At 46.6% G+C, this 24930-nt stretch overlaps 1 protein-coding gene across 1 annotated transcript in view; it reads left to right on the top strand.

Moving 5' to 3' along the window:
* The first annotated feature begins 2662 nt into the window (after positions 1–2662).
* BEAN1 (brain expressed associated with NEDD4 1) overlaps positions 2663–24930 on the top strand; it is a 51993-nt gene continuing 29725 nt past the window's right edge. The window contains exons 1-3 of the mRNA XM_055000798.1: positions 2663–2709; positions 4672–4746; positions 21010–21144. Coding sequence (XP_054856773.1) covers positions 2679–2709; positions 4672–4746; positions 21010–21144 — 241 coding nt within the window. The 5' untranslated portion in view covers positions 2663–2678. The remainder of the gene's footprint in view (positions 2710–4671; positions 4747–21009; positions 21145–24930) is intronic.

Raw genomic sequence — 24930 nt, forward strand, 5'->3', positions numbered from 1 at the left:
GAGGGGCTTACGATATTGCCGTATTCATAAGCCTTCTTAATATCGCAAGGGCAAGTGTGACCACTTCCATTGGAGGAAGCCATTTTGAAGGTTCTTGTGCTGACAGCTGCAGCACCTTCCAACCGTCAGTGATCTGGGCCACCCAGAGGAAGATGAGGTGCAAGATGGCACCCCTTAATCCAGCATCAGGTAACAGCTTCCTCTCTCCCTCCAGCTTCCAACTGCAGCCCTGGATCAAGTTCAGCTGGGGTAGTGATAAAGATGTCAGACTAGGATCTGGGAATCCCAGGTTCGAATCTCTACTCTGCCACAGAAGCTTTCTGGGTCACCTTGGGCCAGCCACTCAATTCAAGACTAATCTACCTTGCAGGGTTGTTGTGAGGGTAAAATGGAGAAGAGACGAACAATGTAAACTGTTTTGGGTTCTCAGTGGGTAGAAACGAGAGATATAAATTAAGTAAAATAAAAAATAAACATTTGTCTTCAGTTTGGTGAAAACCAGTTTGGTATAGTGGTTTAGAATGCAGGGCTCTAATCTGGAGAACCGGGATTGATTCCCCACTCCTCCACTTTAAGCCAGCTGGGTGACCTTGGGTCAGTCACAGCTTTTTCGGAGCTCTCTCAGCCCCACCTACCTCACAGGGTGATTGTTTTGAGGATAATAACAACACACTTTGTAAACCACTCTGAGTAGGTGTTGTCCTGAAGGGCATCATATAAATTGAATGTTGTTGTTATTATATTATTAAAGGTCATACTGGGGTGTTTTATCCCCTTTGAGCCCTTTAGGAGCCAAAGTTCGCTAACAAAAGACGGGATGATTGGACACTCCCACCCCAAGGTTAACTAATTCAGCCAACATTTAATTATTTTTTTTTATTTATGTCATTTATGGTCCACCTTTCTCACTGACACTCAAGGCGAATTACACAGTGTGAGATTGGTCAATCTCTTTGCTCCTAGGTTTCCAAGTAATCACAGGGAGAGAGAAAACCTTTGACTTGCCCCACACTAGATTTGGATCGAGAATGCAAGAGTTCAAAGAAATAGGAAATGAAACTTGTCTGGAGCAACCTCCCATCTTTACCGTTAATCCGGGCTTTTTTTCTGGGAAAAGAGGTGGTGGAACTCAGTGGGCTGCCAGCACAGGGGACAACTCTTGGCAGGAGGTAGCGCCCCTGGTACCACATGCGTGTGTGTAAAGTGCACGCATGCTCCCATGACCGTACAATGATGTCGCTTTGGGTCAGCTGGAACAAGGGGGTAGTTATTTAAAGTTTAAATCGCCCTTGGTGAAAATGGTCACATGGCTGGTGGCCCTGCCCCCTGATCTCCAGACAGAGGGGAGTTTAGATTGCCCTCTGGGGCCACCAGCCATGTGACCATTTTCAAGAGGTGCCGGAACTCCGTTCCACTGCATTCCAGCTGAAAAAAAGCCCTGCCGGTTAATCATCTGTGGCTTGCCTAAGGAAATTTGTGCTTGTGCAAACACAGAATTTTACAAATGAGACAACAGGCAGTTGCCTTTAGAAGTCTCTCCTGAAAGGGCAAGGCGAGTTTTGCATAATGCTTTAATGTTCATACACAAGCATTCAGATACATGCTCTGGGACACGTGATGAACCCCGTTTTGGGACCAAGCCTGTACAGATCCTGACAAGGAGAATAAAAACTCTGAACCATTCACACTTTTGTGAGTATCCCAAAAGACAACCTTAGGAACAGGAACAAGTGATGCAAACAGAGAACGTTGGCACCCATGTGGTCTGCACTGGGGTATCTGCAGAGGACTCGGTGGAGGGTGCGTTTTTAATGCATTTTGTATTTTAAAAATTAATCCTCCTAATAAAAAGGAGAGAGAGAGAAACTGACTCTGGTTGTGTATAGCTTTAAACTGAGACACAGGGAATACAACCCTAGGCATTTCCAGGGTATGAGCTGGAAATCTAGTTGGTCTTTACCGCGCTACTGGACCCGAATCTTGCTCTTGCTGGACCCCTGCCCCCCTGAAACGCTATGCATGTTTACTCAGAAGTAAGCCACACAGTATCGTCCAGCAGCAGCAACAAAAAAATCAAACAGTATGGCCATTCCAGGGCGGCAGTTAAATAGAGTTATGCCAGTCCAAGCCCATTGATTTCAATGGGCTTAGACTGGAGTGACTCTGCTTAGGATTGCACTGTGAGACCACGAAAGTTTGTACTGGAATCCCCGCAGTTAGTCTTTTCAAGCTTCCCCGTCTTTTTTTACTCTCGGGAAAGCGTGCCTCGGATCGCAGCCCCGGGAGGGGAGGGGAGGCGGGCGGCTGCGCAGCGCAGCTTTGTTCGGGCGAAGAAAAGGCGAGCGACGGAGCCGCCCCCTCCGCCTCCGCCTCCTCCGCGGCAGACCCGGATTGCCGGCGAGCCCCCCTGCCCCGGCCGCGCTCCCAGCCCCAGCCAGCCAGGCCGGAGAGCCGGAGCCGGAGGCAGCCCGCGGCGGGGGCGCGGCGGGGCGGTTGCGTAACTGGCGGCCGAGGCGCGGCCCTCGAGAGCGGCCGGGGCGGGCGCTGCGCTATAGCGCAGCCCGGGGAAGCCAAGCGGCAGCCCGCCCGCCCGCCGCCCCGAGTGGCGCGCCGCTGCGCTCCGTGCCCGATGAGCCTCTCGGGCGCTCGGAGGCCCTCGCCAGCCGCCGCCGGAGCGCATGGAGGGAACGGCCGCCTGGGTGTGCGCCGGTAAGCCGGGCGCGGGCGGGCTCCGGCATGATCCTCTCCCCGCTCCGTGCCCAGCCATCTTCGCCCAGCGCCCCGGCCCGAGCAGATGGCGCCGCGGCACGCTTGCTCCCGCCCGGGGGGCCTGGCCTGGCCCCGCGCTCTCGCCCCTCCCGCCTCATCCAGATTCACGCCTCTGGAAGAGGCCCCTTTAGACCCGCTTTCCCGGGAAAGGAGAACCGTTTACGGGGCGGACGGAGCCGACCTGTTGACCGCTCGGATTAGAGAAAAACCTCTGGAGAGAGCGGCAGGTTGGAGAGGAGGGGCTGGAGGGGGCAGCTGTTGAGATTCCGCCTCGGTCTTTCCGGGGCTACCGGACCCGAATCTTGCTTTTCGACTGCAGACCGACCCGGCTGCCCGCTTGAAACTTCCCGGGTGGGTTGAACTTGCTGGGTATTGTCCAGATAGGAGTCCGGTGGCACCTTAGAGACCGACCGGATTTTCAGATATCAGATGAAGGGAGCTCTGACTGATACACCCTGGGAATCCTGTTGGTCCCGAAGGGCCCCCTGGGCTCAAATCCCGCTGCTCTGCTGCAGACCAACACAGCTACCCACCTAAAACTTGCCATAGATGGATAGCGAAAGGAAAGGGGAGCCGCTGTTAGGCAAAAGGGGTGGCATCTAAGAAGCCCTGCAGCCAAATCCATGGTTTTGATTTTGGCACCGTTGGGTCAGGGGCAGCAGGACTTCCCTGGCAAGAAACTTTTGGGACACCCCTAGCGAGGTTCTGCATGTCTACTGAATCCCAGGTCTGGGGACGTTTCACACGTGCGTTTCTCTGTCTCCACGCTCCATTTCTGGCACAGGGAACTGCGCAGCTTGCCATCAGAAGGCAGATTGTATTCTGTTTCTCGCTTTTTACTTTATTTGGTGGAAGGGGGAAGAACGAGGGGAAATATTTACAGTTAGTCATGGCTGGGTGTTTTGTAACCGCAAGTTGGTAACAGAAGGAGGGTGCTGTCCTCTCTGTTACATTTACATTGGCCTCAATCAAAATTGATTTCCTGGAAGGAGGGGGGGGGATTGATGCAGCCCTTTCATGCTATGTGAAATGCTGCGGCTAAAAGCACAAAGAATTGGGCATGATCCAGCCAGATTTAAGCGCATTTGAGTCCCACAGAATTTATCAGGAGAGTTATGCATGTACTTAAACCGTGCCCTTTGGACTGGGTCTCTCTACACAAGACATCTTACACGGGGACGCTCAAGTGACTTACTTTCTTGGGGCCTGTCTGTCTCCCTAGCGGGGCATGTGTATCCACAATGGGAGAACAAGCGTAAGAACTTTCAGTCCTACTCTTGCGCAGAGAGACTCTTACTCTTCAGTGGGATCATGTTAAATGCATTTTCTTGTGTCTTGCTGTCCGGACATTAACAGGATTTTGCATTTTGTGTACCCGATTTTGTTTACCCCCCAAAAATGCTGATCGGTCAAGAGGCTCCCCTATGCAACATGCAATGGAACCGTTAACTCTTTCAAAGGCATGCTTTCAGGACCTTTCGATTTCAGAGGCGACATCAGCTAATGTGCATAAAGCCAATTAATATACTGCACGACATCCTTAATCGAGTTAGAAAACGGTAATTGGATTTTGCCGTTTTCAGGGACTTGTTCCGGTGACTTCCGCAAAAGCGGCGTTTACATAATGCAGGTTTACTAAAATGTACCTTTGAGACAAGCAGCTGGTATCCATCACTTCCGATAACAGGATGTTTTCTGAGAACTTGTGTCAGTGAATGACTGGATTTTATTTCAACACATCAAAGTGGATAGGTAGTGGATTTACAACGCTGGCTAGTAAACTGAGTGGGTGTATTTCAATAACGTCATGTACCACTAAACGACATCTGCTCTGCAAACCAAAACAAACGGCTATTAACAACCTCTTTTTTCCTTTTTCTTCTCCCCCCTCTCCCCCCTTAGTTCTTTGCTTTCATTTTTCTCTCATCGCGGGGAGCTCCGTCCGCATTGGAACAGGCAGCAATTATTCCAGTCTATGTAAGTAATATGCCTATGTTTGTACGGCAAGTGGGGAGGGCAGAATTGTTAACAGCTCTCATGGTAAATGGAGATGTGCGATCCTCTTGGAAATCCTCAGAAAGAGAGAGGTCCGCTGGGCAAGAGGGAGGCAGGTGTCTTTGTGCATAAAATAAAGTGGCTGAGGAGGCTGCACAAAAGTTTGAGAGAGCCGTTCCGCTCGGCAAAGCTCCCTTCCTATGTTTTCTCCAGAGGCTGAATCTTCTCTTGAGGACTAACTCCAGGAGAAATAAGGAATAAGAAGGGGCTATGCAGAGTGCTGGTTGTGTGCATACGCTTGCACTTGCGTCTTCCTCCCCCTTCATTCTCCAAAGCAGTTTTTCAGTTTAAAATAAAAAGAACTGTGTTTTTCTAAACTCAAAATAAGCCATGCACCTCTATGATTCTTTAAGCCTAGAACTGTACAAACAACACTTGAACGAGCAAGCAAAAAAAAGTGGGCAATGCTATAAATGTTTAAACATTTTCCAGTACTTGGGAAACTGGCAAAGGGTTACCCGTGTCTTCCAGGATCATCCATGCTTGTGGGTGCGTTTTCTAATGCTGACCTTGTTAATCGTTTGCATGTAAGTCAGACATCGGAGCATGTTAACATGTTAATTTTCTTTAAAATCGGTCGCAGAGTTAATAATTTGTAGGCATACATTTGTGGACTACTCGTCTTAACAATTTAGTCTTTTGGATAGTTTAAACAGTTGTTTAATGAAAAGAAATTTGCATCCCTACTGCGCAGAGCTGATGGGGATACAACTTGTATCTGTGATGGCTTTGTTGGGAAAACCCATAAACAGGTGGAGATTTGGAGGAGAGAAGCAGGTACACATCTGTTCCCCTATTTCCCATGTGTACAGTTCACAAGATCGGTCATCTGAATAGGACTGTGGTCTTCCTCAGTTTGGTGTAGTGGTTAAGAGTGGCAGGATTGTAATCTGGAGAGCCGGGTTTGATTCCCTACTCCTCCGCTTGAAGCCAACTGGGTGACCTTGGGTCAGTCACAGCTCTCTCTGAGCTCTCTCAACCACACCCACCTCACAGGGTGATTGTTGTGGGGATAATAATAACACACTTTGTAAACCGCTCTGAGTGGGTGTTAAGTTGTCCTGAAGGGCATCATATAAATTGAATGTTGTTATTCCAGGCAGAAGAGCGCTAAGTCTTTTTCATTGTGTGCTTTACCAGAAAGCAGTCTGGACCGGAATAAGGAAGGCCATATTTATTTATTTACTTCATTCATACTCCACCTTTCTCCTCAGTGGAGCCCAAAAGTGGCTTACGTCATTCTCCTCTCCTCCATTTTATACTCACAACAACCCTGTAAGGTAGGTTTAGCAGGGACAGTGATTGGTCCAAGGTCACCCAGCCAGTTCCCATGGCAGAGTAGAGATTTGAACCTGTATCTCCCACATCCTAGCCCGACACTCTGACCACTATACCACACTATATCAGCTTGTTTGGAGGGTTCTTCTGTTTTTATAGAGTTAGTTGAAGAGCAGCATCAGGGGAAACTCTGGCTTCTTGCCGCAGTCGAGAGCCTTGCAGGCACTCAGGAGGAACAGACTGTTGATCTGAACCGGGAGTGTTCTTCTTCGGTCATAAGAATGTTTGATGGGAGCTTTGACTCTCAAAATCCCATATCTTGGAAATCTAGTTGGTCTTTGAGGTGCTATTGGACCCAGATCTTACAAAACTGTCTGTGGCAGACGATAACTTCCGAGGAACCCCAGATCACAGTTTGAAAACTACTGTATTATTATTAACAACAACAACAACATTTGATTTATATACCACCCTTCAGGACAACTTAATGCCCACTCAGAGCAGTTTACAAAGTATGTCATTATTATCCTCACAACAATCACCCTGTGAGGCAGGTGGGGCTGAGAGAGCTCCAGAGAGCTGTGACTAGCCCAAGGTCACCCAGCTGGCTTCAAGCGGAGGAGTGGGGAATCAAACCTAGCTCTCCAGATTAGAGTCCTGCTGCTCTTAACCACTACACCAGAAAGGCTTATTCTTTGTTATTAGCACCACGGCTATTTCTTTTCAATTATCTAAATGACGCACATGTCCTCTTCCCTGTTAAAAAGGCAGAGACTTGGGATCTCTTCACACAGGTTGCTGCTTTGCACAATTCCATTTTGGGGTGGGCTAGAGCTGCACGCACAAATGATTGTTGCGGGGTCCTGTGAAATGAATTGTATGACCTGTCGCTGTTCTTTAATCCGGGCACATTTAATGCTCGTGCACATTGGCGCTTTTGTGCTGGAGATCCGTGTGCACACTGGAGCTTTTGTGGCCAGATCTGATTCTTAGGTCTGGGTAACTTATTCCCACCACCCTCTCTTTTGCCTCATTATTTTGTTCTAGTTTTGGACTGCAAGCTTCTCCCGGGGATCTGTTATATTTAATCTCCTGAAGTGCTGTGCACGCTCATGAGGTGTATTATGGTGGAAGTGATGATTACTACCTTTGCACGTTATAACATTAAGCCAGTAAAAATGCTGGTGCCAGAAAAAATTCTTTTGTGTGTGGTGTGCCTTTAATGCTGAATTTGGCAGCTGTGGTTCCCTACAGGTAACCGATTTGGGTTGCCTGCTGACCAGAACATTTCCAGATGGCTTACTTCCATTTCCCTTGAAGGAAATTTAATAGAGATTTTGTACAGAAGTCCAATAAGACTTGGATCAAATTTGTCCGAACTCTTGGCAGCTAGGGAGCCAGTTTGGTGTAGTGGTTAAGAGCGTGGGACTCTAATCTGGAGAACCGGGTTTGATTCCCCACTCCTCCGCTTGAAGCCAGCTGGGTGACCTTGGGTCAGTTACAGCTCTCTCAGAGCTCTCTCAGCCTCATCCACCTCACAGGGTGTTTTGTTGTGGGGATAATAATAACATACTTTGTAAACCACTCTGAGTGGGTGTTAAGTCATCCTGAAGGGCGGTATATAAAACGAATGTTATTATTATTTATTCTTATTAGGTCAGAGCAACAGATTCTTACAGTATATCGGCCCAAACAGAGATCCATTGCCATGCCGTAGTGGACTTCTGGTGGTTTTGATCTGATTGGAGGCTCATGCTCCCAAGAGATGGCACCAATCGCCTGGAGTGGGGGGAACATCCTTCTTTGTCCCCCTCTGCTGTGATACTACTGTTCACCTACTGGGGCAAAGAGAAAAGAGGGTTTCTGAGTTCAGCCTGTCAGCTGGTTTGTACTAATAGCAGCCCCATACAGACAACAAATCCAGTGAGAGACTGGCCCAAGGTTCCCCAATGAGCTTCCATGGCGGAGTGGGGATTTGAACCTGGATCCCAGCCTGATGTTCTAACCGTGACACCACACTGGTTACTTTATATCATCTGACCATTAGTTCAACCGTAGCCCAGTCTTACAGCTCTCCAAAGGCAAAGAGGCAGCTTTCCTAATATGTGCTGCTTTAACTGGGAGATGCTGGGAATCAAATCTGAGAATTTCTACATGCCAAGCAAGTGGTTGGCCACTGATCCTCACCCTTTCTCTTGCTTGCTGCTTCTGAGCATTACAAACTTCCAGCATCTTTCCTTATCTTGAAAGAAGCAAGTCTTGAAATTACGAAGGGTTGCGTGGCCTTGTGTCCGCAGCAGCTGTGGCCTGACTTAAGTGCTCTGAAACCAGCTGGGCTTCTACAAAGCCAGCCAAGAATCTTTCCACAAGGAATCCTGCTCTTGATTTGGGTACCTGCTTGATGAGATGAGCACAGGGAATTATTTTCCCAGGCTCCCTTTCAAGTGCCTGCCTGCCTGCATGCACAGCAGCGACACAGTTGGCTCCTGACTGGGTTGTCGTTGACTACAGGACGGCCAGCCGTGATCTCTGCTTCTTGAAAGTGAGGGCAAAGGGTGAGAAAGCATTTCAGGCCAGCATAATCAAATCCTCCTTCCACCTTGTCAGAATATTTGGGGAAAGGCCATTGCTCACGTGTAGAGCATCTGCTTTTGCATGCAGAAGGTCTCAGATTCAGTCCCTGGTAGCATCTCTCGTTAAAAGAATCAAGTAGTAACTAGTAAATGATATGAAAGACCTCTCTGTGAGCTCCTGGAGAGCCAGTCAGAGGAGACAGCACTGACCTTGATAGGCCAAGGGTCTGATTCATTATAAGGCAGCTTCGTATTTCAAGGAGGAACCATGGCTCATTGGTGGAAAAAAGACCCACTGTATTATTGATCAATAGGCAACTGTCTCCTTATGAATTCAGTGCAGCATGTACAAACAGAAAGAACATTACATCGCTTTCCTGTAGATACAAAACTAACATAAAAGAACAGTCATGGAATAAGTCTTTGTTAGGGCCGACGGAAATATCACAAAATAGTGAGCGCAACTCACCGGAAGTCTTTGTCAAGTGAGATCATAAGAGGCAGGGAAGGTAAGTGGGAAGAGAGAGAAAGATGCATAGGGTATGATAGGAAAACCCCAAAGTCTTTTGGCAGTTTGCAGCTTTCTTAATATTTATATTTATTTATTTATCATTTAGATTTATGAACTGCTCTCGCCTGAATACACAGGAATCAGGGCAGTGAACAACAAACAATAAAATCATTCATCAATAACAACACAGTTTAAAATAAACCATAATTTAAAACACTCAGATGGCATTCAAACTTCAAAGACCAAATGTTATCACTGCCCCACAACACAGAAAGGGACAGCAAGGAAACACAAAGGAGTGGAGGAAGGAGGGAGTGCCGGTAGATGGTATCTGGTGCTGTCCCCAACTGAAAGCTTGGCAGGACATCTCTGCCTTACAAGCCCTGCAGATCTTAAAATGAAGATCAGAAGGTGTTGTAGACTTATTTGGATTACACGGTGACAGGTGCAAGTCAGATTCCTGAGTGATTCCGCACACGTTGGATAATGCACTTCCAATCCTTTTTATAGATCATTTGGAACGGAATTTTTTTGTCTGCGGAACAAAAAATCCACCTCAAACGATTGATAATGTGCATTGAAAGTGCATTATCCGACGTGTGCGGAATCAGCCCCTAACTGAGTTTCTTAGGATATGAAGAGAAACGTGGAATCTTTGCTTTTGAAATTTTAAAAAATAAAAATGCCAGCAGTTCACCAGAGCCCTCTGCAGTCCAGTCTGAAACACAAGGTATTTGGAGAACCAGTGCAGTAGGCATCAGACACTGCATCAAACCAGAGTGGATACTGAACCGTGCAAAAAAGCGACCGATGCATTTGCAACACACCAGACAAAAGGGAAAGCCTGCATTAAACAGCCTGCATAGTCCTTTGGTTTGTTTCCTATCTCGGGCTGGGTTTGGCGCCCTCGTTTCCCTTTTCTCACTGAATTCATTTCCACCAAAGGTATGAATCCTGTCACCTCTGCTAACAAGCACAGCGACATTCTCACCCCATATGCAGTGGAAAGTAAGCTGCAAGCTGTAGCCTGTCTTCTCCTATATCCACATACTGGCTGGGTTTCCTCCGGATTGTCACGTGGGACTGGCATTAGGAGCATCTAAACAGGAGGCAGGGATTGTACATTAGCTGCACTACCATGGAGGCATGTAAGAAACAAGAAACGTGGCATCTGGCCCCGAATTTAACTTCCTGAGAATCTGATTTTTTAAAAAGACAAGTTTCTAGCCTTTACGGCTGCAAAGCTTGTGGGTAGCAGAGTTGACCAAGCAAAAGTTGGGAGCCAGGAATCCAAGACTGGGCAAAACCCGAGTCTGAACAAGAAGGCTTTTCTGCTTAGAGCTGCTAACTGGCCAATGTGCCATTGGCATGTCTGAAGAAGAGAGCTGTGACTCACGAAAGCTCGTACCCTAACACAAATTCTATTAGTCTTATAGGTGGTGCTGGACTCTTGCTCTTTTCTGCTGCTATAGATAGACTAACCCATCTTGATCTATTGGCATGATTGTCTCTTTTCTTTTATTCTCTGCTGCCAGATGAGTTTTCTTTTTGATGTATGTACTGGGAGGTGAACGGGGGAGATGCTGGCTTTTCTTTTCCCATACCTTGTTTTGCATACATGCGCATTGCGTACGTGTGCTGCAAGGGAGGGAGCCATGGGGAAAGGATGTTGCATCCCACCTCTCCGTAAGAGGAGAAGACATTGATGGTGGAAGCCGTTGTGTTAGTAGTCAAACCCTCCCTCACTCTAAAGGGCAGTTTATAAATATGGCAACATCATAAACCCTTTCTCTTCATGTGCCCAGAGCACAAGACATGCTGCCTGGTCAAGCAGAGCGGTTCCCAACCGGGCTGGAATGGAAAATGACTGGAACATGAGTCATGAGGCGAGACTGACTAGCAGCCCCACATCCCAAAGATGTGCCAAGATTTAAAGACAAAAGAGGTTTCCCAGGAATTCCTGAGTTTATCTCACCCACATTCTTCCGATCTTCCCCCTTCCTAATCAGAGTTATTCAGGGATCCAATAACTCTTCCCTCCTGCTAAATTGTGGGTCAGAAAAGGCTACGAGGCTAGAAGTAGCCAGGCTGTGCTGTACCAAGCTGAGCGCCGCTTGCTCAAGCTAGACCTCTGGGCAGTTGTGGATCCCATTCTGCATTTTGCTGCCCCCTGCCGTAGTTTATACTCTTCTGCCATCCAGTAGCCAGTCTGGCACAGCACTAGCCAAGCTTTATCAGGGGAGTAGCATTCAAGCCCAGGGACTGTGTGTGTGCACGAAAAAGGTGTGCATGTCAGAAGACATCAGTGTATGTTTGTGTGTTTAAAGGAGGGAGCATATCAGAGAAAATGTTTCTGAGGTGCCGAATAGGGGTATGCGCTTCAGGTTTCCGATGCAGGAAAAATACCCGAATCGGACCTGATTCACAAAGATTTGGGATTTCTGAAACAGCCCCAGCATACCGGGACCATTTCGGAAACCCGAATCAAAGATTCCCAAAGCTATTTGTATAGCTTCGGGAAGCTTCAGGTCAATGTCCCTCGACCCTCTCATTGCCTGCGGAGCAGGAGGGAGAGGGACATTTAAACAATCAGCTGTTTGTCAGCTTCCAAGTCGAATACCTTGACCAGATTTTGGACAGCCTGTCACATGTGGCTGAATTGGCTTGTGTTCCTGTTTGCTTTGCACTGGATGTGCAATCTGTGCCACAGAGTCTTCTGAGATTCTTTCAGATTAGAGACTCTGTTTGCCCCATCTGTAAAATGGGCACACTGTTCTGGTTTTCTGACTGCTTTGTTCCTTAGTTAATAAGCTGCATGTGTGCTTAAACATCTGCCAGGCTCCACAGCATTTTGCATTCTTGTGTTGTGCTCAGGGCACAGCTGATGCCTGCACTGGGTTTGCTTGTGTTTGTGTGCACCGGTATCATAGACAGAGCACTCAAATACCGGGTTGAAAGTGCAGGGAGCAGCTGTGCTCTTTAGGCAAAAGAACGTTTTCCATTGGTTCTGCCCCTTTACTGCTTTGCTCCACCCCTTTACATCACTTCCTCCTGAGCCCCACCCCTTTTGCCTCTGGGCTCTAGTACACACACATTTATGTTCAATGTTCTTAAAATGATGCATGATTATTTTTGGCTGCAGCAGATCAACACGGCATTGGATACCCCTCTGGAATTATTATCAGGAAAGGGGCCTGTGAGGTGCGTTAACCTGAGAAAGCGACTGGCCCAAGGTCATCTGGTGAACTCTGTGGCTGAGTGAGGATTTGAATCCAAAACCTCTAGACCTCACCAGCTCTACTCGTTAGTAGGGAGTCACTGGTTGATGGTGCCTTATGTCTCCCATTTGCAGGAATACTGCTGATGCAAAAAGTATGTGGGAAGTTCCAGGCGTGTTTTTTAACTCACGTGTGGAACTCCTGGATCATATCTTTCATTGCTTATACAGATTCAGTTGCCAGGAGGGCCTGCCTGTCTATAGCAGAGCACTTGTTTTCTAGTCAGAAGGTCCTAGGTTCAATCTCTGCCAACCCCAGACTGCAGGTGTTGGTTGGAAAGAACGTTTTCTGTATGAGATCTCGGAGAGCTGTTCAGAATCACAGAGTTGGAAGGGGCCATACAGACCTTCTAATCTAGTCCAATCCCCCTGTGGTTACCTTTCCTCCCGAGAGCTCAGGTCAGCAGATGGCGTTTTTCCTTCCTCGATCCCCATGACAACCCTGTGAGGTAGGTTGGACTGAGAGACAGATCAGCTCGAGGGCACCTAGTGAATTTCGTGAACCAGTGGCAGACGTAAATCTGGTTCTTCCCGGTACTGGTCCAGGACTCTAACCACTGTATCAAATGGGTTCTCTTAAAATAGACAATGATCCATCCTAAGCAGAGCTAGGCAGTTACAAGCTCATTGGCTTCTTTGGACTTAGAAGGGTGTCACTCTGCTTAGGAGTGCGCAGTGAGATAGGTGGGTATGTGGTCTGATGCAGTATGTCGCCTATACATGCTCATTTATAAGAGGATTCTAGAAAACGCACAGAATCCTCCCAGTGTCGGAAACCAGCCTAATATGTACCAATAGCAGCTTGCTTTTGAATGGCAGAATCCATCCAGGGGGATGACTTTTCGAGAAGGAAAGCGCTGTGGCCCTCCAGAGTGCCATGTCCTTGGCAGAGAACATTTTTACAAGCCGCCTCCTGCTTACGGGCCGTGTGGATTCCTAAAGGGCCTGAGCGTTCGTGCCATTCCATATTGAACTGCAGCGCTGTTCCGCTCAGAGGGGTTTTAAACATCAGTTGGGGACTTGGGGTGGGAATAGATTGCTTTGCTGCAGCTGTGCAGTGAGCCCAAGACAGTTATTGTTTGTTATGACTGCAAAGGAGTGCTGATTTGTGCAGAATGATTTGCTGTGAGCTGTCTTAGGCATAATGCAGCGTTTGTTGAAACACAGTGCAAGGGTGGGGCATCTTTTCAGCTTTTCACACAGAAAACATAGCAAACGGGTGGGTCACCCTCCTCCAAACCTGCCTTTTCTAGGCCATACCCCTTAGTCCTTATTCCTAGCTGAAATGAAGCGTAAGTACTTATAGCCAGGGCTTTTTTTCAGCGGGAACGCGGTAGAACGGAGTTCTGGCACCTCTTAAAAATGGTCACATGGCCGGTGGCCCCGCCCCCTGATCTCCAGACAGAGGGGAGTTTAGATTGCCCTCCGCACCGCTCAGCCATGTGACCATTTTCGCTGAGGGCAATTTAAACTTTAAAAAACTCCCCCCTTGTTCCAGCTGACCCAAATCCGGTCTTAGGTTCCACCACTGAGTTCCACCACCACTTTTCCCAGAAAAAAGCCCTGCTTATAGCTAGCTGCTCAAAGGTGTCGTGCATTACCCTCATCTCTTCTTCTCTAGCAGTCTCTTGTTCATTACCTTTCCTATGTCTCTGCATCTCTTTCCTTTCCCCTTGGTCTTCTCTCTTTTACATAGTAAAGAGTCCAGTAGCACCTTTAAGACTAACCAACTTTATTGTAGCATTAGCTTTCGAGAGCAATAAAGGTCTCGAAAGCTTATGCTGCAATAAAGTTGGTTAGTCTTAAAGGTGCTACTGGACTCTTTACTATTTTGCTACTACAGACTAACACGGCTAACTCCTCTGGATCTCTTTTACATGTCATCTTCCCCTTCTTTCTGTTGCTTCCCTTACTGTTGTGATCTGCTGTTTTAGTAGACCACTAAATCCCCGCTGTAATTCCTGTAAGATCCTGCCTCTTTGCTAAGTTCATGGGGGAGGGGGGGAGCCAGCTCTGGGGACGGAGGTGGGTTTAGTGTAGCAGAGACAAGACCCTTTCCCATCTCAGTTCTGCAGATGCAGAGAGCCGGCCACAAAAACTTCTTTGCCTCATGCTGATTTCAGTATCTTTCGAGCAAATGTTTGAGAAAAACTTTTGGCCAGTTTGAATTATGAGCTCCTCACTGGTTTTCATGCTCTGTTTTGCATTGTATTCGTGTACGTGTTTGCATTAGTTCTTGGATGGGAGATGACCAAGGAAGTCTAGGGTTGCTAAGCAGAGGTGGGCTACGGCAAACCACCTCTGAACCTCTCTTGCCTTGAAACCCCTATGGAGTCACCATAAGTCAGCTGCGACTTGACGGCACTTTCCACCATAGTTTTTACAGTGCAATCCTAAAGAAGGTTATGTCCTTCTAACTTCACTGAAGTCAGTGAGTTTAAAAAGTGTCACTCTGCTTAGGAATGCACAATAAATGTTGCATTGCAACATATGCCTCTTCACACCTCCCTCCCATAAGCCCTAAACAATTTTGGAATTGTTCTTAACTGAGTGCTGTTGTTTTTTAATTAGCTCCCTCTTAAGTTGCCTTTCGGCCATTTCAGGAAAAAATTAAATACTTGTCAAATAGTGACAGGAGAAGGAGAACTTTTTAAAAAATGACATGTTTTGTTTCTGGTCCAGTAACACTCGAACAAAGATGATAATGTGGTTGATTGCTATTATGACAAGGAAAGATGTTTGGCGTTATAATTTTAGCATTGTTATCAAACTACATTTGTTTTATTTGTTATGACAGTGGTTTTTTCAGAGTGCATTTGACGGGTTGGTGTAAAAACAATGCAAAGGTAGTTTTGCAAGGTAGTTGTTAATGGTGTTCTTTTAAAAGGGAAAAAATGCCTTTCATCATTAAAGAACTCATTCTAAAATTTGACTTAGTTGTGAAATTGACTGGACCAGAAAATATGTGTGGTCAAGTCAATTTCACAACTGCATTGACTTGCTGGAAACTAGGCAATTCATTTGCTTGCAGTGACAAACTAAAAACAGAAAAATGGAGGAAGTAGACAAAGACTCAGTGGCTTTTCCTTTTGCCTGCCATGGCAGCAGCAGCAACAACAACAACAACAACAATAATAATAATTTATTAATTATTAATTATTATTAATACTAATAAAATTATCAGGCTGACAGTGCTGGGTAAGGACATATTCATTCATTTATACCCCACTTTTCTATCCAATGGGGACCCAAAGCAGCTTATAACATTCTCCTCTCCTCCTTTTTATCCTCACAACAACCCAGTGAGGTAGGTTAGGCTAAGAGTGTGTGACTGGCCCAAGGTCATCCAGTGAGCTTCCATAGCAGAGCAGGGAATAGAACCTGAGTCTTCCAGATCCTAGTCCAGCACTCTAACCATTACACCACACTGTGTATTAAGGCAGCTTTGAAAAGAAAAGGTCCCTCAAGTACAAGGATTCTTGCTAACCCACATGCACTTGTTTTAAATATTTGTGACTTGAGAGGGGGTGTCTTTTCCAAAGCTTCTTGGCCTGATTGCCTGGAGGCATTCCTTTCTCACCAGAGGTGATCAGGCAGGTAGCTATTTGCAAGCCTGCACTAAGGTAGAAATTGCTCCAGATCCAAAAATTATGGTTGTCACCAGGACGAGTTAAGTAGCATCCAGAAGTCATCCAGTTTTTATCCTCAAAACAGAATTCTGTGGTAGGCAAGGCTGAGAGAGAAAGATTGGCTCAGGCTGGAGACTGGAACCCTGGTGCTCTTAGAGTTGCCAGTAAGCCTGGAGGAAAAGCCCTGTCCCTTTAATAGAGCCTTTTTTTACCTCCATGTCGTAAAAAAGTTTCAACTGCCCATTTCCACACATTAAAATTGTCATCAAAGGACAGGGCATTTCTCCAGGTCTCCCCAGTTGTAACCCAGTTCCCTGTTCGCTGCACCACATTAGCTGTCCACCCCATTTAAACTGACTCTGGGGTACTTTTTCACTTTCTGACTGCCTCTCTTTTCCCATGGCCCCCACCCACCACTCCTTTCTGATTCAGCGTATTCTTGCCTCCTGCTTCTCCCGTAAAGACCATATCCATCTCCTGAACTCCGGTCTAATATAACCAACAAAATTCAATATAGCCCTATTTGGGTAGCATTGGTGCAGTTTAATTTTCAAACGCAGCTTCTGTGTACTGCAAAATGCTGTGCAAAACCAAAGAGCATTTTCTAGCAAAGAGGGAAGCCAACCAATTGCAGCAGTGTGGGGGAGGGGGGATTTTTCACATGGCTTAGGAAATCGAGCTATTGCACTAAAAAGACAGAAGGTGGGCAAATCTTGAATATGACAAGATTTATATCAGCAATAAGACTGTGTGCAGCAGCGAAAATAAGAGCGCCGAGGGCTAAGCCATGCTTTCTGGATAGAATTAAACATAGAACTACATGGACACAGATTTGCACATCTGTTGATTTAGACTTAGTCCCTTATTACTTAAAATTGTTGGTCATTACAGCATTGTTTAAACACAAGCTGACAAGAAACAAACCATCTTGCAGAAAAAGTGTATAAAAATAAAAAAATGATGATAGAACCTGTTCCAAGGAGCCATGGGCAGCATACAAGTGTTCCCTTTTCCCCCTTACAACAACCTTGTGAGGTTGGTTAGGCTAAGGGCCAAGCTACAAGTGACGAATGACACTTGAACGGCAAGTGGATTGAGTGGAGGGCAAGTGAAAAGGGAGAAATACACTTGCCATTCAAGTGTCATTCGTCACTTGTAGCTTGGCCCTAAGAGAGACTGACTTGGCCCAGGATCACCTAGTAGTCGAGTGGAGATTTAAATCTGAGTCTCTCTAGTCATGGCCAAGCACTTGACAGTCTAAAGCAGAGGTCCCCCAACATGGTGCCCGAGGGCACAACTGCTCCCACCAACACCTTTTCTAGTGCCTGCCAAGTGTTTTTAGGAAGTGGGTGGGGTCAGGTGGGGCTTTTGCAACACATAGCTTCTCATTGGCCATTGGAGTATTGATTGGCTGTGCAGATTTTTAAAAAACATTGCTTTGGAAGAAACTCTTTTCCACAGCACAGAGATTTCCATTGTGTGACTGAAGGTAGAGTGTAGCAACGAAGCTGAAGTTGGTTCCCAGTTCCTTCAGCTTCGTGGTGTAGCAGCCATTTTGTGGCAGGCTCCACCTCCTACAGCAGCCATTTTGTGGCAGCCGTATTGTAGCTGCATCCACCACCCTGTGCCAGGATTTCATATGTGCCAGCAGGCTCCAAGAGGTTGGGGACCCCTGGTCTATAGTGACTTGGAGGTAGCAGTTTGGGAGAGGGTAGAGAAAAGAGCCAGCTTGGCCTAATGGTTAAGAGCAGCAGGACTCTAATCTGGAGAACAGGGTTTGATTCCCCACTCCTCGGCTTGAAGCCAGCTTGGTGACTTTGGGTCAGTCAGCTTCTCAGAGCTTTCTCAGCCCCACCCACCTCACAGTTTGATTGTTGTGAGGATAACAACATATTTTATAAACTGCTCTGAGTGGGTGTTAGGTTGTCCTGAAGGGTGGTATATAAATCAAATGTTATTATTGATTTTTATTTTTATTATTATTTTTTAAAAAAACCCTTTTAAAAATCACAGTTCCAGCTAATGCAGTCTATAAAAGAAAAAGATAGTTTTGCCCTTAATGCAACAGACCACACTAAAGCTATGGAGATTTTGAAAAATGGGACAGGGTATGGAACACATCAGTGTTTGCTGTTGTCCTTACATGTGTATTTGTGACTAGAGGAAATTCAGTCAGCAGCGCTGCGTGGATTGTTCCTAAGTGCTACAGTTGCCAGCTTGCCTGGAAAAAAAATATATGTTCTGTTCCTTTAATAGAAGCTTAATGTTTGGAAATGGGAAGTGAAGCTTTTCAGCGGATGGATCAGGGCTTTTTTTCAGCTGGAATGCGGTGGAACGGAGTTCCAGCACCTCTTAAAAATGGTCACATGGTAGGTGGCCCCGCCCCCTGATCTCCAGACAGAGGGGAGCTTAGATTGCCCTCCGTGCCGCTGCACAGAGGGCAATCTAAACTCCCCTCTGTCTGGAGATCCGGGGGCGGGGCCACCGGCCATGTGACCATTTTCGCCGAGGGCAATTTAAACTTTTAAAAACTCCCCCCTTGTTCCAGCTGACTCAAAGTGACGTCATTGTGCGGTCTTGAGTTCCACCACTGAGTTCCACCACCTTTTTTCCCAGAAAAAAGGCCCTGGGATGTATGTAAATAACATTCCACTAAGCTTCTGGTGTTTTTTTGTTTTGTTTTTTTAAATAGATTTTATTGGATGAGGTGATATAAAATAGTTGGTTAATACATACATCTTATCCAAATTAAACCTTTCTAAATATATGACCCCACCCCTCCCCTCCCCCTATTGTCTGTTGACTTCCAACAACACTCGAACCCCCCGTTTATTCATAGAGATTATTATTACACTATATTGCAATTAATATTATGTTAACCATGGTAAAGATCTTAATATATATTCCCTTCGTTAAAGTCTTATTTAATGAAGTTTAAAATCCCTCCAAAGACCACAGTTGTCCTTTAACATCGCATTTCTTTTTCAAATATTTCTTAAACTTCTTCCAATCTTCCACTAAGCTTCTGTTAACAAGGCAGGGCATTGTCTGCCAGGCCTGTTGGCTACCCGTCTAAGTGCACCTTGGACTTCTTTTCCTCGCTGGTTTCCAGTTGTCACCTAATGGGAATCCATAACTCTTCACCTTCCATGACTGTCCCCTTAAATAACCTGTGACATGTACCATCCTGCAGACCATTCCACCAAAATTACAGGGGACCTGCTCCCTCCTTCTTCGTCATGCAGTCAGTCTGCACAGGGATGTAAATAGCTTGGTCTCCTGGAGTGAATAAACATTGCATGAAGGCAATGACATTTTGTGGGTTGGGGTTGTTGTTTTTCCCTCTGCACCATGAGAAATGCTGTAGATTCTGGACTTTAGGATACATGGGCTCTCAAACATGTTATAGGTTAATACCTTTTGGAGACTTGTATATAAGACATAAGACTCTTAAGACAAGCACGGTTGGGTCAAACCAAAGTCCTGCTGTAGCACTAAGCTCTTTCCAGTAGCAGCCAGGTGGATACTTCCATGAAGTCCACAAGGAAATTATGGAGATAAGAGAAAGAGCCTTTCCCAACTGCTGCCATTCAACAAGTGGCGTTCAAAGATATCCTGTCCCTGAGCATGGAGGCTCTATTTAGCTGTCTCAGCCAATAGCCACTGCTAGACCTGTCCTCCATAAACATATGCTCCTGTTAAAGACATCTAAGCCAGTGGCAGCAGATTCCATTCCATCATCTTCTAAAGCCTGTCTTCGTTTTTAAATACTCTTACAAAATAAATGTTCTGCCTGTTAGCAGAGAGGAAGATTCCGTGCAGTTGTGGGGGGGGGAGTAGGGGAGAGACCATCGTTGTACCACAGATTCTGACTTTTAGCTACCGGTCACTAATGGGCTGGATACTGGGAGGGGAGGAATTATCCACAAAGTACTAAAAGCATGCAAACAACCGTATCTCATTATGAATCCATGCAAGGTTGAGCCACCCTGTCTTCCAAGCCTGTGGCAAATAACCAGGGCCGTATCTAGGGGTAACCAGCGCCCAGGGCAACCCAAGTCTGGTCCCAGGCGCATACGCGCAGCACACATGCACTCCCGGCACTGCGTGATGATGTCACTTCTGTGACGTCATCACACAGTGTGGAGCGTGCCACCCACGCGGCAAGCTGGCTGCCCCAGCATGCTGCGGAGCTGGAGGCAGCAGCACAGGTGGCTGGGAGGCCACCTGTGCCATTTGCCTGCCCCGCTGAGGGGGCGGCCGGCTTGCCGCATGCCTTCTGTCCTGCGGGGCAGGCAAATGGCGTGGGCAGCCTCCCAGGCACCTGCACTGCCGCCACCAGCTCTGTGGTACACCGGGGCAGCTGGCTTGCCATGCGGGCAGCACACTGATGGGGCGGCAGGCTTGCCATGCCCCCCCTGCCCTCGGGGCAGGTGAGTGGCACGGGCAGGTTCCCAGCTCTCTGCTCAGCCACCCGCATGCTCCTGGCGGTTGGCAGCTGTGCCTGGTGCCCCCTCTTTGACGGAGCCAGGGGCAGACTATCCCCCCTGCCCCCTCCCCCGTCGATCTGGCCCTGCAAATAATACCTACTGAACCAGTGCGCTGTTTGCCACTGGTGGCAATTAGAAATGCATTGGTGGAAGGTGCTGGCATTTTCCTTGGGAGCAGCTGCCAGGAGACTTGCAGATGATGAACAGTTACACCTAACTGCATGGCCTTTTGGCTGTAGAAACTGACAGAAAGGCCTCAAATTAAACATACTGGAGTGCGAACCCAAACAGATTGGTGTTGAGTGGGTGGGCTGCAGATTTCTTCTCCCCGGCTTCAAGCAGCAGTTCTTTTCTGGTCAACCCCTGGTTTTTCTTGCGCTTTTCAATTTTCTGATTATTCCATTTTTCTTTCTCCTTTTTTTTCCAGATCAGCAAACCATCTTGCCGTGTAAAAAAGAAGAGCTGCAGTGTGGCAACGGGCGTTGCCATTTCAATTGGCTGCCGTGCCACTACAAGAAAGATTGTGGCACGGGCTACATGTCCATCCAGATAACATGTTCAAGTGAGTGACCCCCTTCGGCCTCTTCTGCAATAGACTTTCCCCTAAGTGGTCCAGGAAGTTCATGTGTCCCTCAACAGCTTGGCTGGTGCTCCTGGAGCCCTTTCTTCTTGCTGCACTTCATGCCGGCAGGAACTTTTGTGCCAGTGGGGCTGGCTAAAATTGGCTTTGCGAGATGACCTGTAAAGACAGTGTAGTGTAGTGGCTAGAGCAGGGTTCCCGCAACGTTTTTGAGCCTGCGGGCGCCTTTGGAATTCTGAGATAAGGTAGCAGGCACAGCCACAAAGGGGTTTTTCCCTCTACATTGAACAATCCCAAATGCAACCATAGACATGTCCAGGTTCAGCACCTCGGACAGCTCACTATGTATGACCATTAATGAGGCACCTCAAATCTACACTAACAGTAACATCCTAAGCAGTTACTCCAGTTTAAGCCCCATGATTATTACTAAATCTAATAATAGTGCCAGTCACTAAAAGAGGAAAACTAAATCACCCGTGGACAAGGAAAGAGTTTCTTCATGCTCAGAAAAGTCCCTGGAGTACAGAGGAATGTGGCTTTGTAAATTCATCAAAAATTTTAAAAGGGGGGCATGATAAGGATTGAGCGCGCTGCAGGAGGCATAGCATATTGAGAACAGTTGAGAATCAGTTAAAAAGAGGTAGATGGGAACGGACGTGTTCAAGCTCTTGAGAACTTATAAAATCCTAGAAAGGGACATGTGGGGGGGGGGCTGTTCCAGAGCCCCAGCTTGCTGTTCCCATTTTTTAAGCATTCAGGAAAAATGAGGCTGTACCAGTAAGGAGAAAAGAAAAGCAATGTGCAAATGGGAAGTCTTTTTAGATCCCAACACATTTCGCAATAAGCTTTATTAGGGGCTCTGAGCGAGAAACGTCTTCAACTCCTGAGATGTAAAAGGATAAAGAAACAACTCTCCTTTGGCCCCTTGCTCCTCTTTCCCTTTCTGGTCTTTTTTTTTATTCTGTGGCAACAGAAATCAAGGGGGGAAAACCATCAAGGGGAAAAAAATCTTTAAAATTTAAAGGCGATATGTGACTGCATGTTATCCAGAGGTGATTTTTAATAGAAAATTTGGCAACGGCACTTGTCTAAGAGGGTATTTTACCAAGTGAAAACTCTTAAAAGCTATCTGCTCTGCTCTGTGCCAGAGCTCTGATGAGGGGGCATACATTATGTTTGCTTTTCTTCACTGATAATTTAGCAGCCTGCCTTTCATTGTTAATCTTCATGTCTTTGTCTCCATTTACTATTGTTCGTGCTCAGGAAACAGCCAGGGGAAAGGGAAAATATCATTTAGAAGGAGACAATAAGTTTCATTCCACCCTGGTCTTGTGTAAACCTTTAACAACTGGTACAAGTTGTCGGGGAAAGACAGGATTTGCTTTATAATAGCCATGCAAATTAGTAATGGGTTTTTGAATGGCTGACATTTTAGACCGGGGTTCCAGTCTTGTAAGATGAGGATCAGTTCGCGCTTCAGCAGGATGCAGGGTTGGAATTTGTCACTGAACCTGAAGGCCTTGTCATCCAGAGGACGAAACTTAAGAAAGAAATAAAACACTGATCATTATTTTATTTTTTCAATTTTTATACCACTTCTCTGCCAATAAGATCTCAAAGTGATTCACAATTACAACAGTTAAAAACCAATACAAAAATGTATATATATAAAGGCAAGTGTCCTGACCGACTCATCAACGCCCAGCCCAAACCCCTGGACCTAGAAACATGAAATTTGAAGAGAACATTCTTTTCATGAAGTAAACACCTACTAAGAAGGGATTTTAAGAAATTTGCCACCTAGGGGGGTAAAAAGGGGTAAAATGTGTTTTCCCGAAAGGATACAGCTTCCCTGTGTGGCTGGCAGGCTGCTGCCTGCTTGTGCCCCTGCCCACTGCCAGCTCAGCCATTCTTCCCTGATTGGACAAGCCTTTCAAGGGCATTTGCATGTGTGGGCTGATTGGGGCTCACAACGTTCCACACCTCATCCCTCCCCCAGAGACTGTTGGAACACAGAGGTCATTTGCATATGCGGCCTGATTGGTCCTCACCCCTCACATTCTATACACTCTGCAGTTGCTATTGGGAGTCATTGAATGTTTTGTGAGGTCAAATGCATTTCCCAGTCTTCCCCTCAAAGTTCACTAGGGTTCCCAATCTCCCTGCCATGGTGCACTCCTGTGCCCTGCAACAGGCCTATTTCGGGCCAAATCAGGCCCCACGGGAGGTGTAATTCAGTCCTTTGGCAAGCATAGGGGTGCTTCCAGGCCACCCTTTGACCCATATGATGGTGTCACTTCCTGGAAGTGATGTCATCACACCAGCCAGGAGTGCACACGTGTGAGAGAAGAAGCTCAGGGAGAGCAGAGGAAGTAAGAGCCAGCATCCCAGTCTCCCGCCAAGACTGTGAAGGGACCTGGCAACCCTAAACCTTAACCATATGCCTGGCAGAACATTTCTGTCTTACAGGCCCAACAAAAGGATGACAAATCTGTCCAGGCCCAAGTCTCAGCAGACAGAGAGTTATGGATGTAAAGCAACCAGGGTTGTTCTGAGTCCAGTTCATTAAAAAAAAATTGGTTATTACACTTACGCAAACTGGTGTGAGGTGGGAGCTTGGCTGCTCATCCCAGTTCTCAAGAGATCTTTGCTGGGTTCCAGAGCCATTGTGGGCTAAGGATTAAAGACAGCTGGTTTGCCTGGCACAGGGCAGACTGTAATGGAGGTCAGACCCTTGCACTCTTGCATAGGGCCAGTGCATTTCATTGGAGCTTGGGCAACAGAAGCTCCCATTGAGTTGGAGCCACGGTTAAATACAAGACGGCTTAGCTGCATTCCAGTCACGTAAAAAGAGGGTTATTAGAGGAATGATGGAAATTAATAAATAATGAGAGTAGACAGAAAATGTTAACCTCTGGAGCTTGGGAAAGAACGAAATACCTTCAGGATGATGCTAAAAGTATTAAAGCCATATCAGATGGGGTTTTGCCATTTTTATGGACCTCTGCTGTAAACAAAGACTTGAGATCGAGGTTATTGTGCAGGTAATAGTGCAGAGCTTCTTGATTAAAAAGTCAAAAGACCACCTTCTTCTGTATCATAAAATGTTCTGTTCAGATTTCTCTTTCTTTTCCTTTTATATTTTTGTTTCACTCATGCAATATTAATGACAAATAATCGCTTAGCTAATGGAAACCGCTACGGTGCTTGTTCCAAAGGTCAGGAGTCTCACCCAATCAACAGGAAAGGAGAAAAAAGAAAAATAGAATATATGCAAAAGCAAATTCTGCTCCATTAAGTGAAAGAAAGACCCACCCGCCCCCCCCCCGCCCCCCGTACATGCTCAGATAAAACACGTGGATCCTGTTCTTGATAGGTAGGGTAGGGTTACCAGATGATTTCCCTTCTCACTTTGAGTGCTAGGCATCTCAAGAGGATGTTTCTTACAGCCAGTCCTGAAGGCTTAACTTTCCGCAGTGGCTTTCCAGAAAAGGGAGGCACTGGTTTGACTTGCCAGTGCAAGGGAGGTACTTAGGGCTGATGCAAATGTTATAAAATTCTTGAGAGCACCAGACATGTTTCTAGCCAATATAGACTGAGAGTAACCCAGTGGGAACTTCATTTGTAAGCATGCCCAATTCATATCGGGGCCATAGCACATTGGAGGAACATTCATTCATTCATTCATTCATTCATTCATTCATTCATTCATTCATTCATTCATTCCCTCTTTTCTCCCCAGTGGGGAGCCAAAGTGGCTTACAA

Source organism: Eublepharis macularius, chromosome 16 (assembly GCF_028583425.1).
Source record: "Eublepharis macularius isolate TG4126 chromosome 16, MPM_Emac_v1.0, whole genome shotgun sequence".
In the NCBI taxonomy this organism is placed as follows: Eukaryota; Metazoa; Chordata; class Lepidosauria; order Squamata; family Eublepharidae; genus Eublepharis; species Eublepharis macularius.